This window comes from Labrus mixtus, chromosome 6, assembly GCF_963584025.1.
Source record: "Labrus mixtus chromosome 6, fLabMix1.1, whole genome shotgun sequence".
Lineage (NCBI taxonomy): Eukaryota > Metazoa > Chordata > Actinopteri > Labriformes > Labridae > Labrus > Labrus mixtus.
In genome coordinates this window covers 14,444,078-14,458,935 of record NC_083617.1, presented here as the reverse complement: position 1 = coordinate 14,458,935, position 14,858 = coordinate 14,444,078, and the positions used below count along the sequence as shown (strand labels likewise).

The following is a 14,858-nucleotide window of genomic DNA, read 5'->3' as shown; positions in this document are numbered from 1 at the left end:
TGTACAAGTTCACAGTGCATGTTAAGGTTAAGCATATATGTTTGTTTAGGGCGATGTAAGCTTGTGTTTCACAGTGACAGTTACCACCTACTCCCCTTGCATTACCCTAACCTGACACTAGATTGTCACATTTTCAGTTTCTCTAAAGCATCATGTAATTTGACAGGATATATGTGTCGTTCATGATATATTGACTTTAATTTAAAAAAAAAAAAAACACACAAAACTTACTGATGTAGTTTCCTCCTCTATAGATCCTTGCTTGTAGGGTACTTACTCTCTGATGTACGTCACCTTGGACAACAGCGTCTGCTAAATTAATAGTAGAATTGTAGAACAAAGCTGACAGAGGCTTAACAAAGATAAACTTGTTTGAAGGAATACATTTTAAAGCACCAAATAATCAAACAGCCCATAACCAATTAAAAGACAAGGCATTCCTTGTCCTGCTATTTTCTGTTATGTTGGGCATTAATGCATGAAATATGCTCAAATAACAATAATAATAATTATGTATTTAACGATCTTGGTCTGAGATTTATTTCAGAAATACTAAAGTCATGTGTCCAAAGTCCCTCCATGCATCCCAAGTTGTTCCCATTCTAAATAAGTAATGTAATCAAAATGTTGATCACTAAAGAACCCCACATTTCCTTAGAAGAAAAAAACAATACAGACGAGTCTTTTGTTTGGATATTAACAGACTTTTAGGCACTCGTTGAGTGTGGAAGTTGGCATTGACATGCCCCTCTGATTGCACATTCAGTCAAAGCGGAATTCTCACACATACCATAGCACCACCTAGTGGTAAATATTCATCTGGCAAGGAAAAAAGGGTCTTACCGAGTTGCTCAGAATGTCCCTGGTAAGTTTACTATTTTCGAAAAAGGAATTTATGTCTTAACATGAAGGTCAGATTTTTCAAATCCACTTGAGAAAGGAGCTGTGACTTTTTACACACCCAGTTGATTTTTTTAGACAAAATTACACCAACTAATGAGACTGATTTTAAACTGATTATGAATTAAATTAAAAATGCATCTGCTTTTAACATTAGCCAGAGTAAATAGAATTGAGACAGTATGTGTATTTTTCCAGAGATCACATTGGCTTAGTGGTAGAATTTTAGGATGTCCTTTTACTTCTATAATAAAGGTGTAAAAGATAAATGTTTGTTGTTTTGCTCATGCTAAACCCTTTTAAGACTAGTACTGTAATTTGTCAGTTGTTGTAGAATATCCTCAACTACCATGACATCACTTCGTGTACAAATAGGGACCCTTAAAAAGAAATGTTCATTTCTCTTTAGCCATTTCACCTATAGTTGATGATGTGGTGCTGATAAGTAAAGATGCATAAAAGTGTTCTAGGTGATAAGGTGAGTTAGTAATTTGCCCATTCTTTACTTCTGGTTGAGAGAGAATTCTCTATTTATTTATTTTTATTAATTTCTCTCTCTCTCTCTCTCATATATCTCTATCTCTCAAATATGAATCCATTCTGCGAGTAGAGGGAGACAGTGTTTTTGTGGTGAACTTAACTGACACCTCTGTTCTATTGGAGAAGGTTAGCAACAGTTATGAAAAGGTTTTTACTAAACATAGTTTTAATTGTGGTTTTAAATATACTCAGAACCATTTATACAGCCTTTTAAACTTTGTCCTAGGTCAAGGTAAGATGGACGTGTATTTTAGCAGGAGGTGGAGGAGCCTGTCATGGTTAATGTTAAGATGCTTTCTAAGAAAAAAAAAAGTCCAGGTTTTTGATGGACTTCAGTTTTTGTAGAGCCAAGCAGGAGGACCGGAATAGTTTCCAGTCAGTGTGGGCTCATGACAGGGTGCTGTGCTCTGAGGAAGACGATCAGTTGGTGTTTGAAGATGTGCTGATGTAAATCCTGTTGATTTTGTTTTGTGAATGTGAACTTAGGATATGTGATGATTTTGAACAATGTGCAGAATGATTTACAAAGGTATGTTAAAAAAAAACACCTCCTTTTTTTTCTTTATTTCTTTAAATAATCTCTTTCTACTGTTCAACCTGACAACTCCAAACATTGACTCATTCTTGTATATGTATTTAACTTGTGTTTTCAAACACGTTTAGCTGCTGTTTAGATGTTTTCCGCTTTTAGCCTAAATTAAATCAACTTTTTTTCATGCGGCGTCTCAGATCTTGTCATTGTTATTTATCACTTGTAATAAGATTTATGCTCATATTTTAATACTCTCCACATCTTAAAAAGTTAAAAGTATATGTAAGAAAGAAATTGCAAAATGATATTTCTGGTAATAATGTTTTCAGACACTAGATGTTGCTGAAGTACTCAAACCAATCTTGAAAATGATCCTGAAAGAATATATTTCTGGTGTGTCCAACACTTTGTGGAGATTGAACAGAATATGCTGAATCTTAGTAATCAAGCAATAACAATCATCCTTAATGGAACACCCCTCAGAATTGTTACACTCAGTTCTGCTTCAAATGACCTCTCTTTAAAGTCATCAATGACACTGAAGTCAATCTTAAATCAAATATCAATCAGATGAAACAGAGTATGTGTGTGTGAGTTTGTTTTCTGTAAAAAAGAAAAAAAGGCTGTAAAGAATTACCCTTTGAATGTATGGTTAAACATATATTTTTATTAAAACTAATATACATTTATTGCATTGCGTAATTATTAATAACATAATTCTACGCTTACATGCATATACATTAAAAGGAAGGAGCAGGATCACACAATCAGCAACAGGGGGCAGTGTAAAATCAAATGTGTTAGACAACTGGAGAGCTTTCAAATCTAATTTTATTCCTCTAAAAATGTCGTGCCCCCCTGTCAGATTGAATGCCTACTCAGCATTCATATCCAGCTCATAACTGAATCCAGCTACATTCACAGAAATTCTATTTTAGAAATGGTATAAAACAACAAAAGTACCTCCCAAAGTATTCAAACATTACATTTTCTTTAGTTTATTATTGTTTCCAATTAAAATACCTAGTTTCTTCATGTAAAAAAGCCATTTAATGAATTTCCCTTACTTCTAATTAGCCACCACTGAAAGACACAAACTTAACCTCAGTGCCTCATTCTATCACCTCATTGAGCTTAACCAACAAACCTTGAGTATCAAACTTTCCTAGTCATACTCGTCAAACTTCTACAGGCTGTGGGATTTCATAACTATATACAATTCAATCATACTGTAAATCCCAATTTTCTGCCACGCCAGCATTTACCATAACCCTTGTGTAAAATGGTATGACCCCATTCAGTAAACTGGCCAACAACATCCTGACTATCTCCCCTCCACAGCCACTCTCGTTTCTTGAACCCCATTATATTGAATGCTGGTGGTTCTATATCAATCGACTTCCCCTTGCACCCATTTAGATCAAATCACAATTAAACAAAATAAAATACACATTCCTGTATCTGTGTTATTTGTTTAATTAAAGTAAGGAATTCACATAAATATCTGCAAAGATCACACTCATACTAATAAGGCTCTAGTGTGTCTAATGGAGGCTGGGGTTTCCAGTGACAAGTGTACATTCAATGACAACTTAGGGACTTTCTAAATTTGACCCATGCGAAAAAATATTTTTCTCTCAATATAGCGAAAAGAGGTATTTGGCTCTTCCTCATTCAAACATCGCTTGCAAGAGCAAACCTTATCTTCACATATTGTTCCAAGTTAAAATGAAGCATTTTAACATTTTAGAATTTTCAGTGAGTCATGCACCATCAACACCTCAGAGAGAAGACCCGATCCTCATACATTTCTCATTGATAATGCTTTAGACTAAATACTTTTTTGGCACATCAGATAATAGAGCATTACTGATTAATAGTATTAAATGTTTCAACATGAAAGCCTGCAATTTAGCTCTATGATCCTCCACTGCAACATATATCTTCAATTAAATATGTTATCCTATGATAAGGATTGCAACTATTCATTTTTAACATCTTTCAGACATTTCAAGTTTCAAAGAATAATCAGTACAGGCTCTGTTTAGATGGTATTTCTGCTGAATTAGTAGAAAGATCTCCAGAAGCCTTACACAAACCTCCCCCAGGACAGGCATATGGACTATACAGCATACGATATGTAGTAGGATAATTTATTGTTATTGTCACTCAGATACGTGTGTAAATAAATATGTTGGTAGCCAAATAAATGTGAAAAGCAGCCTTTGAATATTACAATCATTACACCTGTTCAAGCTCTCAAATATATTAAAAACATGACTGGTTTCTTCTCAATTTAATACAGTATTTCTATATAACTTTTTGATTTATGTTCAAAGCTAATTTTGAGGCTTAAATAAGTAAATGAAAGGCTGCCTAGATAAATTTACTGGAGAAATGCCCATCAAACTTTCCCAAAACTTGATGTGATGTTATCTTCTTTACCTTTATTTGTTTAGTCAACCACCCAAAAATCAAAGACATTCGATATATGATTTAAGATGAGAAAGCATAGTATTTTCATATTTGTAAACTACAGGCAAAAGACATTTGGCATTTTTTACTAGATTTAAACAATAAATAAAGTACCAAAACAATTCTTAATTAATTTACTGTTTCCTATAGTGCGCCGGGTCTCCAAACATGGGGCTGGACACCTCCCTTGGTGGCAACAAAACGTGGTTTGGGAGCCTGAACTGGGTCGGATCGGAGTGGGGGCAAAGAAGCAAGGATACTAAGTTCAGGAGCACTCTGGAACTGCTTGGCTGTCTGAAGCCCACTGGTGTATGATACTGGAGTGTAAGGTTTAGGGACTGTAGGGGGAACAGGATTTGGAATAAGGGGGTTAGAAAATTTGGGGAGACTGGGCAGTGCAGCTAGATGGGAAGGAGGTGATACTGGAGTTGGGGCATTGAGTCGTGCTGTTGGCAAAAAAGGGGCTGGGGTTGAAGTGGGATCAGAAGATGGAGGGGATGTCATGCCAGAATAGGTCAGACGTTCTCCAAGGGTAGTGGCTGAGCGGGGTGCAATGACCTTGGGATTCAGAGTAGGAGCTGACATAGGTGTGGGTGTTGAGAATCGCTTAACCTCAAAGACACGAGCTGTTTTGATTGGGATCTGCTTAGGTGGGGTTAATGAACTGCCCACCATTGTGTAATCCCCCTGCTGCTGCCTCTGGGCCTGGTAAGAGGGCATGGTTGATAAATTAGCAACACTTCCTCCATAGTTGAACATTGCAGAGTTGAGCTGGTAGGGCTGCCTTCTCATGAAATCCAGAGCTTTGATGCCCTCTCGTTGGGAGCCTCCTATACCCCTGCCATCAGGCTTGGTAGTATCCCTCTGAGGCCCTGTAGGGATGGAGGGGGCCAGGAGTGGGTTGTACCCAATGGGTGGGGGGGCACGGACATTAGGGGAGTATTTCCACTGAGAGGGAATGAAAGTATTTGAGGAGGAGTCAAGGGGCTGGCCTACACCGTGCATTGCTAGTTCCTGCTGGTAAGGGGTCTCAGGTGGGGCCTCCACTACATACATACCCATGCGATTCTGCCTGCGGGCAAACAGTTGGGCACCTTTTCCACCTGCTTGAAGAAACTGTGGGGCCTCGTGGATGACCCGAGGCTTGGGTGCAACCGGAGGAGGTGCCCTTCCCATGCTAGCCTCACCACTTCTGTCCTCCTCTACATCATCATAGATATTCTCAGACTGTGGTTGGCCACATTTGTGTCGGGTGAACCTGTCATCAAGGTTCTGCACCATACATAGTAGCTCAGGATTGGGGGACTTTTTTGTGACTTCTGGCACATTAAACATTGGTTTGGGTTTCCCAGCACGCCGCCGAGCCTCAAGTAAGATTCCTGTTTTACCTGTCTGACCAGGAACAGGGGTTTGAGCTACTGCTTCTGGCTGGGACACAACTGACACTGTAGCTGTAGGAGCTGTTGAAAACTGAAGTGGAGGTGGTATTTGAGGTTGAGGCACTGGGGCAACTATGTTGGCTGAACCAGGAATATAGGGTACAAGAGGAACAGGGGCTGGAGCCATCAGTGGTTGGGGAGCCTGTAGAAATGAAGGCATAGGCCCTGTAGGAACAGTTACGAATGGAGCCTGATGAACTGTAGTTATTGGTGGTGATGGCTGAATTTTCTCTACAGAGGTAGAGACGGCTGGAGGGTGAAAGGAAACATAACTTTCTGGTGTTTGGGCAAAGGGACCTTGAGGTACAGAGGATGGTTTAGAGAACACTGATGGAGGAACAGGGGGTATCTGTGATGTAAATGATGTTGCATTAGAAGACAGTTCAGAGGCCATGGAGAAAGGTGGTGGCATAACAGCTGCTGAGGCTGGACGCTGGTTTGTCTTTGTTACAGTTGGTCGGAACGTTACAGGGGCAGTTGCAGCTCTAATGCTGATAAAGCCAGGAGTGAAAGGACGCGCTGTTCTGTTGAGGACATTACTTGCAGGTAGTTCTGGTAATGGTGTTTCAGCTGGTGGTGCAGGTCTGGTCAGAACAGTAACTGAGCCAGTGGGTTGTTTGGGTGCCACAGGTGGAGGTGACATCACCATGCTAGCAGTACTAACTGCAGAGTAGGAAAGGTCGCCATTAGTTATTCCATGGGCTGTAACTGGGCCAGAAGTCTGAGACGGTTCTTGCTGCATTGCTGTAGGTCTGGCCGATAACATTTGTGGTGCCTGGAGGATTGGTTGCATCTGCGTTTGCATCTCTGTATGTAATTGATATAATTGAGCCTGCTCTTGGACTTGAGACTGTGGAGGAGCCTGAGGTTGTGCTGCCTCTACCTTCTTGGCATGCTCAGCAGCCCTCTTTCTCTGCTGCTCGAACAATTGAGCACCCTTGCCTGTGGTGTCACTCAAACCTGGACTTGGAGCTTCCTCTGCCCCATCTCCACGACCTTCAGTGCCTGCGGTTGCCCTCTTCTCCAGCATATCCAAATAGTCACTATCCCATGTCGGGTCAGGAACTGATGAGAAGCCATCCTCATCAAACTCTGATTCACTGCCAGGGAATACTCCATCTTCCTCTTGTGAATCACGACAACTATCCTCATCCACACTGCCAAAGCTGGTGAGGGTGTACTTCTTGGAGCGCTGCCGCCTCTTCTTGAACATCAGAACCCCCTTGGAGTGAGGGTTAGGAGCATCAGTCAGTAAAGATGCGATTGTTCGACACCTGCTTTTGGCTTCCTTTACATGCTTGTCTTGTGGTGTATCCCCTCGGTTCAGTTCTGCAAAGTTGAAAGCCATAGCTGTTAGTCATAGTTACACAATAGCGTAACAGTACTTCTATGTTGAGGAAGTCTATATTAACAGATTTAACCTTTGAACCAAAAACTGTTGCTGACATAAGCTACTAAACAGGCCCTGACCAAAATTCCTTTACAAGCACTCATCTCTTAACATGTCACAGGAGCACTTTTCAGGAAATTCCAGGCAAGCCTTTAGCTTCTCATGTTAGCAGGGGTGAAGGATACATTTGCACATTGTTAGTCTTGTGTAAACTGACATCTAATTTAACAACAAATATTTGCAAGCTATTGGAAAGTTGCATGTTGAAGGCAGGGGCTTGTCCAGATTTTTTATTAACAGGGGTGGCCCACCTGGGGCACTGACTTATGCAGGGGTGGCATGATGTGTGTGGGCCCATGCATGGAAATGAATTTAATGTTTTTAGACTTTCTAGACCCAAATTGTATGTTATACAATTTTGCAACATGTGGCATTCGCTTGAGTCTTTAGGGACTCATAAACAAAGATGTATGTGCAAAGTTGCAATTTAAAGTAATTAAAAAAAAAAAAGCTGTCTTACTTAAAATTAAGTCCAGTGCAAGTTAGACAGTGTGCACAAGATTTTCCTTTGAAATTTCTATGGAAAAGTATCACATCACCCCTTAGTAGAACATGGTAAGCCCTGTTCTGCAAATTCAACCCATTTATAAAAAGGGACTGAAGGTTGGGAGCATGTTTCACTGAAGCTTTATCAAAAAGTTAGAACAGAACATAGATATCAACAAGCAATTGTGTGTTTCTGTTGTTTGCACTGCTTCTTTAGTCGGTCTGAATGCTAAAATCTTCTGTAAATTCACATTTTAAAGCTGATATTTTTTTTTTAAATCTTCCCGGGGTGGGCATGCCCCCGGACCGCCCTAGGGGGTTTGGATCCATGTCACCTTTTTCATCCCTGATGAGTTTGCACCCCTGTTATTTGTAGTTAAGTCCCGCCTCTGATTAGGCAAATAGTCAATCATAGATTTGGATTTTTGGAGTGACACCTGGGGTGGCAAATCAGATTTCAAGGGGGTCCATGTACACATCCCTGGTTGAAGGTGATTGGATGAAGGACTTCAGATTTGCCACAAACATGTCCTTTAACTTGTTATTGTATAAAAAAGAGTGACCTCATAATGTTTCTCCAATATGTACTGCCCTAGGAAGAAATTTCTTAATTAACTAAGGACAGGATTTCATAGGACTTTTGAAAGTTAAACCTATATTTAGTGATAGCAGACTAACATACAATGTTAACATCGAGCTTAAAGAATGAACATCTCTCTTGGATTGTTTAAGATTGTTGACTGTCAGATATGATGACTGGGAAAAATTGGGATTCCTAACTTTTAGATTCAGATCTAAATTATGGAAGTAATCAAACATAATTCGTATCATGGAAACTTCAGTCTCTACCTAGAGAAAAGATATGTGTTTATATTGAGAACATATCTTCTTGTCTATAATTGCAGAGACCAGCTGTTGTTTACTCTGGTTATCCAACGATGTGCTGCAAATCAGATGACATATGTAGTACAAAGAAAATCATATTCTTGAATATATATTGAATAACAACCTAATGAAAGAAGCATACATTAGGCAAAGACCAGTGAATATTTGGAATCAGTATCTATTATGAGGCTTCAGGTAATGACATATCTTTACATTTTTGAGTTTTTTTGAGAAGTTTTTTGTGACTCTACCAATCATTGACCTTTGTCAAATATGTACATTAACTTTGGAGATACCATGTGAAGTACAGGTGTCTGTCTTTTTTTCCCTCAACTCTACTTACTGGCTTGCTTGGCCTTTTCCATGTAGGTTGTAGTTAGCTCTTCGTCAATAGGTTTATTCACAGGACCAACCATGGGAACCAGCTGGCTGCGGGAACTTAGCATCATGGCCTCCTTGGCCCTCTCAGGGGATACCAGTGGCACGTTGGAGGGTTCTAGAAAGCCACTATCCTCTTCTTGTCCTCCGTCTCGTGGCCCTTGGTCATCTGCTGAGGAAATGATGGAGGAGGTCTCAGTTGATGTCTGGGAGGACCACATTCCTGGAACAGGAGGTTGGTAAATCACCTCCCTTCTTGCCACCCCTGGCAGCCCTTCTCCTTCAACTGCATCAAGCCCTCGTCCAGCCAACAAATTTGGGTAAACGTGTGCATCAGGAGCACTGTCATAGCCACTCATCTCTGACGTCTCCCCGCCTTCAGTAGAGGCTCGTCCAGATGCTTTTATAGGGTAGGAGTTGCTGGGACTACGGCGTTTCTGCCGGCGCTGCCGCTCATAGCCGGCCACATCGGCATCACTGTCTGTCTCACCATAGTAAGCCTCACTACCAGGAGGAGATGTCAATCCACTGGTTAAAGAGGAGCGGCTACGGTGGATCTCACGGACAGGTGCATGGTGGAGATGGGTTGGTGACATTGCTCGCAGAGCCGCCCGATACTCTTTGTCTATACGTGGAGATGGGGCACGGGTCACGAGTACCACTGACTGAAAACCGGCCGGCACCCTGCAAACAATTTAATGTTCAAAGGTTATTGATTTGGCAAAAAAAAAATACCCTTTGTTATTGAATAATTTTCCAAATCCAGATTATGTCTATTCTGAGATCAAGTAGGATCTCAACATAGGCAGCAGAAACATTTGTTTGTCCTTATGATTTGTATTCATTTTGGGAATGTACCAACTAAATTCACATTATAAATTGTGAATGTTTTGAATAAGATTATTACTCTTGACTCTGACCTTTTGACCTTGATGTGTAATAACCCAGGGGAGCTGTCGATGAGGTCCATGGCCTGGGCATGGGATAGCGTTGCACATGGTTTTTCATTAATGGACACGAGCTCATCAGCTTCCTGTAACCCAGCCCGGCACGCCTTGCTGCGCTTACGTACCTGCAAAAGTGAGGGCAAATTATCTTCAGTATGAATCTATTCTTGAATTAATATGTTTTTAGTCCTTTTGTACCAGTACAATACAGCACTTTAATCATTCAGGAGACAACAAAGTAAATCATATGTCTAAAGTTCCCTTCTCAAGTCAAGACTCAAGACCTTGAGCGGAGTCCAAGTCCTACAAATACAAAATACAAAGTCTTTCATTTTAGACTGCTGACAATAAATTGGAAGAGCATAGACATTTCTATAGTGTTTTTCATATAGCCAAATCCCCTTGAAGCACAAGCCTAACAGTTCTATTAGATTTAAACAGCTATGCTGAGCAGTTTGCTTCTGTTGTGATTATGTTCTATTATTCCAGGTTTTGAATGATATAAAATATCACATGTATCTATTCACCAAGTATTTTTGTCACTGTTAGACTAGGGTTAGATGCTACTGTCTTGTCTTTGTGATAGTGACTGATAGCAAGACGATTTTGTCCTGACAGCTTGATCTCGCTGGGGACATAGGCCACATATTGCACCTTGAGTGGGCCACTCACACACACTTGAACTGCGAAATGCCAGCCAGCAGCCATCTTCTTTGGTACGCTGCTATTTGTGCCCAAGGTCTGTCAGGACCATGGCGTTTTGCCCATTCTGAATTGCCTCAGGTCTATGCAAGCCATGTCAACATGTCTAAGTCATTTATTTCAGATTTTTCAAAGAGGATGACTGCAGATTAAACTGTGATGGCACCACCATGTACTACGTGAATGCTTTACGTTGGATTTCAGAGATAAAGAAACATTGCTTTGGTTGACCTCATTAGTTTTCCTTTCAGCTATTCTTGTTTGCCTGTAATGAAATCCCACATCCCCATTAAGCTAAGCCTTTCAAAGTGGCTTGTGCCTGCCTGCTATCCAGGATGTCAGTTATTCATTCAGTCAGTCACCTTGTGGTCCCAAGTCATAACAGTTAGAATGCCCTTACTTGCTTCTACATATACACACCACATGGGCTAATACAAAAATACACATAAAGTCATATAAATAAACACATACATGGGCATGCAGGCCCACAGGCACAAACGCAGCACTGACACAGGCTCTTTCGGTGAGAATCCAAACTGCTCCACCTGTTGTGGACGTAGTATGAGACCTGTCAAGATTACACCTTCATACTCTCAGGGGTGAAGGAGCATGCTCTTTTGGATAGTTGGACAGAAACAGCTGCCGACCACCGCCTTAAGGTGATTTGGTGTCCCGTGGCACTGTGTACACACTACCACATTCTGCATAAGTCAACTACATGTAAGATTAACATTTTAAAGAGCGATCATTCTTTACATGCTAACTATTGTCTGTTGGGTTTATCTTTTTCAAGAATGAGGTGATTGGCTCAGAGGTATAATCTAAAGGTGCCTCCGCGCTTTTTTCTGACCAGCAAACCAAATTATCCTCTAACCCAATGAAAATTCTTCTTTGACAAACAAAATGTATATGATAAATAAGATACATGATACATTAAACAGTTCTTTCTGTTGAAGTAAGGAAAACGTAAAAAATAAGTTTTATAATTTTTTAACAAAACCTATTTAGAAACATATTTAGAAAATCAGGGCTGAAAAGGTTAACAAAAGCAATTTGGTTTCTCTCTAGTCTTCAGTTTGTCAAAGCTGGCTTGATGCCTGAAGAGGAACAACAGATATTTAGCATTCAGCATGTTCTATGCATGTGAACCTGCAAAAAAAGTTGTTTGTTCTTCCTTGAGGTGTAAGTAGCTCATGTATAAAAATAGTGTATGAGGTACTTTTTTGAGTACTGAGCTGAAACGAACACCTTGGCTGAGCCCGTGACCTGCTGCTTCTCAACCAAATATAGCCACTAAGGAAAGGAGTTTTGCTAATTCAACAGTTTTTTTAAATGGGTGTGCGTGTGTGAATAATGTATATTTTAGTATGCATCAAGTGTGTGCAGGTCTACTAAAAAGATTGAAAGGGCAAAGAGCACTATGGATTGATCATTTTTATGAATCATTCTGTTTGAAAGCACTATTAGTCCTTATATCCAATACATTTCCCATTTTATTGATGCATGCATTGTTTTTGGTTTGCATGGCTGGAGTGTTTGGAGGTTGTCACTGAAATTATAATGTAATGCAAATATGCAACTTTAAATGCATGAATCAGATCATACTCATGGGTGAATGGTTAACGGTATCCACAAGCTTTTGAGACCAATGCTTATTCAATCAAATAATGACCACTGATACCAAAATACTCTCTACAATGTGCACATTACACTGCAAAATGCAAATATCAAGAACAGTTTCAGAAAGTCAAGGATACTTGTCAGAAACAAACTAAGAAATCAATTAGGACCTGCTCAGGTTCTCTGATAAGTGTCTTTGTTATTTAACCATGACTTTGGGCTTCGTGCAGTTAAACAGGACAGGCAGCAGTCAGTGGAAGATATGCAATAAGCTTGGCCTACATTCCCAGTTGAACTTGAAGTTTAAATTTCACCCGATCAATCATCAGTGCGCATTGCATGAAGACCATTCTTAAACAAGGAGATGACTCATATTCAGGCCCCAAACCAACTTGCATGACAGCCAATATTCCATTTCAACTTTATTCACAGCTCCTTAAATCTCCACCTAATATATCTCAGGTTAGGTTTCCCTTTTCCTCAGCGAGGCTGTTGAATCTAACACATTTTTCTGATTCGCTCTGAGCAAACTATGAGTACTACTACTAAACCATTTAGTGACCTGCCTTACCTTAGCCACCTGGAGTGGTTTCTGATGTTCCACACCTCCCTGAAGACGAAAGCCCCATGGTGCTCCACCGGACAATGTAATTGTCACTTCCTCTGCAACCATTGTTCTGTTCTCTTTCCGTTTTTTTTTTTTGGTTTTCTTCTTTTTCTTAGTTATTTTCCGCTGCTCTTCAGTTTTTAATATTTCTGCGGGGGGAGGGCCCTCAGTGCATTGGCCCCATCGTCTCCAGACAAGGCCCCCTCAGAGAGCTCTCACCTGCTCTTTGCCTGCCACACTGTCCGGGCACTGACTTCTCTCTGAGTCCAGCTCCAAGGCCGACACTCACACCTGAACACACACATGCAAATACACTCTAGTGTGAACCCACCCACACTTAGAGTGGGCTAACCATCAAGGGGGAGAGTGAGGGAGAAGGAGAGAGAAATATGACTGGAGGGGAGTCTGTGTCTGCTTACACGGAGGAATGCCTGCCCCCAAATGAGCAAGGGGTGGATCCAATGCAACACTTGTCCTGTCACTCAGACCTATGTCACTGTGTTGCTGATAGCCCCTCCAAAAATAGGACACCATGGCCACCACCTCTGCTACTTTGCTCAGTCCTCTGCAGACCAAGGGAAAGTTAACATTCAGAACGTCCAAATGGCACAGTTTCATATCTGGCTTTATAGCACTGAGGTCATTGGTAACCTTTAGTAAGACTCTCAGATATCAGGGCTGATATTTGCAATGATAGGACATTCCGCTTTCTTATTAGTTTCATTTAAATATTCTTCAAATTTACACCAAGGGGCGCAGATTAAATGAATGTTGTAGACAGTGAGTTGATTGACTTTGCCACTGAGGCTAATGTTTATCCTTCCAACTTCTCAGGACCATTAGACATTCTGAGCTGTCATCACAGAGCCTTAGGATAAATACTTTTGTGGGCTCTGGATTAAGCTACTGTAAAGCTAAAGTGAAATGTGAAAGCTATATGTTAAAATCCCACTGTCTAGAATGAGCTAACAATTCTTTGCAAACATTAAAGGGGCCAATGCTTGCTTGTATTAAAACGACTAAATTGAAGAGAAGAGGAACAAAGCTACTTTTAAAGAAACTGTGGATTAATTTCAACACACATTTTTTCTTTATACCCAGGAATTAGTCACAGTCAGACCCAATATTTTGACACGCAGGTAAATAATTACTCTTTTGCATTTGCCGCTGTAAAATCTTAACAAAGACACAGCTCAGTTAGAAATAACACCTTTGGCCCATAGCCATAAGAATGCAAACTTTTTTAATGGTAAGGTCACTATCTTACTTTGAGCCATAGCATTCATAATTTGCTAATTATTACTTAATGGAGCAATATGTAACATTGCACGCAGCGTTTCAAATTGGAACTCCAGTGAGGATTCAAAACATTGGAGAAAGCCGTCACCCCCTGCACCCTCCTTCCTAGAGTCGATGCGCACGCAAATTGCCATGTTGGGGACACGGAAGCTTCGTGATCAACCAGCTTTGAAACCATTCTGCACAAAAGCATCTCCAATATTTATCCTAGTTTTACCATGCTACATGTCGTGGAGTTTATTAGAAAAGGCAGAGGCTTATTAGGATCGGTAGAATCAGTTATATCTGAACCAGTTTGCTTGCCCGCTTCCATTGCTGCAACACCTGTTAAAACCACATATTTCTCTTGTCAAAACAAATATATCAAAACTTAGGAGAAGCACATACTGGTGGCTGCATTGTTGTCAGAGAAGCCATCACTACAACATAGCATGTTTCCTTAATGTCTAATGATATAGTAAGGTAATTTTATCATTTAATTCAGTAGATATTGTACATATTGCTCCTTTAATTCAAAGTATAGGTGGGGTAGCCAGAAATGTGAAGGTCAAAATATTGAAAATGCATTTGATTAGCTGATGATGCTGCGTGACCCTTA

The 14,858-nt window shown here is 40.4% G+C and overlaps 1 protein-coding gene across 1 annotated transcript; it reads right to left on the bottom strand.

Annotated features, from left to right (window-relative positions):
- Nucleotides 1–2,619: 2,619 nt before the first annotated feature.
- synpo2la (synaptopodin 2-like a) lies at nucleotides 2,620–13,313 on the bottom strand. The gene is made up of 4 exons (XM_061040166.1): nucleotides 12,926–13,313; nucleotides 10,006–10,157; nucleotides 9,051–9,769; nucleotides 2,620–7,215 (listed from the first exon to the last, which is right to left on the bottom strand). Exons 1-4 carry the CDS (start codon nucleotides 13,025–13,027, stop codon nucleotides 4,592–4,594), a joined length of 3,597 nt encoding a protein of 1,198 aa, XP_060896149.1. The 5' UTR covers nucleotides 13,028–13,313; the 3' UTR covers nucleotides 2,620–4,591.
- Nucleotides 13,314–14,858: the final 1,545 nt, after the last annotated feature.

Bases quoted from the DNA above. Each gene is read 5' to 3' on its own strand.
- synpo2la (XM_061040166.1), bottom strand. From the start codon at position 13,027: ATGGTTGCAGAGGAAGTGACAATTACATTGTCCGGTGGAGCACCATGG. The intron at 9,770-10,005 runs GTCAGAGTCAAG...AATTGTTTGCAG, and splicing joins TTACACATCAAGGTCAAAAG to GGTGCCGGCCGGTTTTCAGT. The intron at 7,216-9,050 runs GTAAGTAGAGTT...TCAACTTTGCAG, and splicing joins GGAAAAGGCCAAGCAAGCCA to AACTGAACCGAGGGGATACA.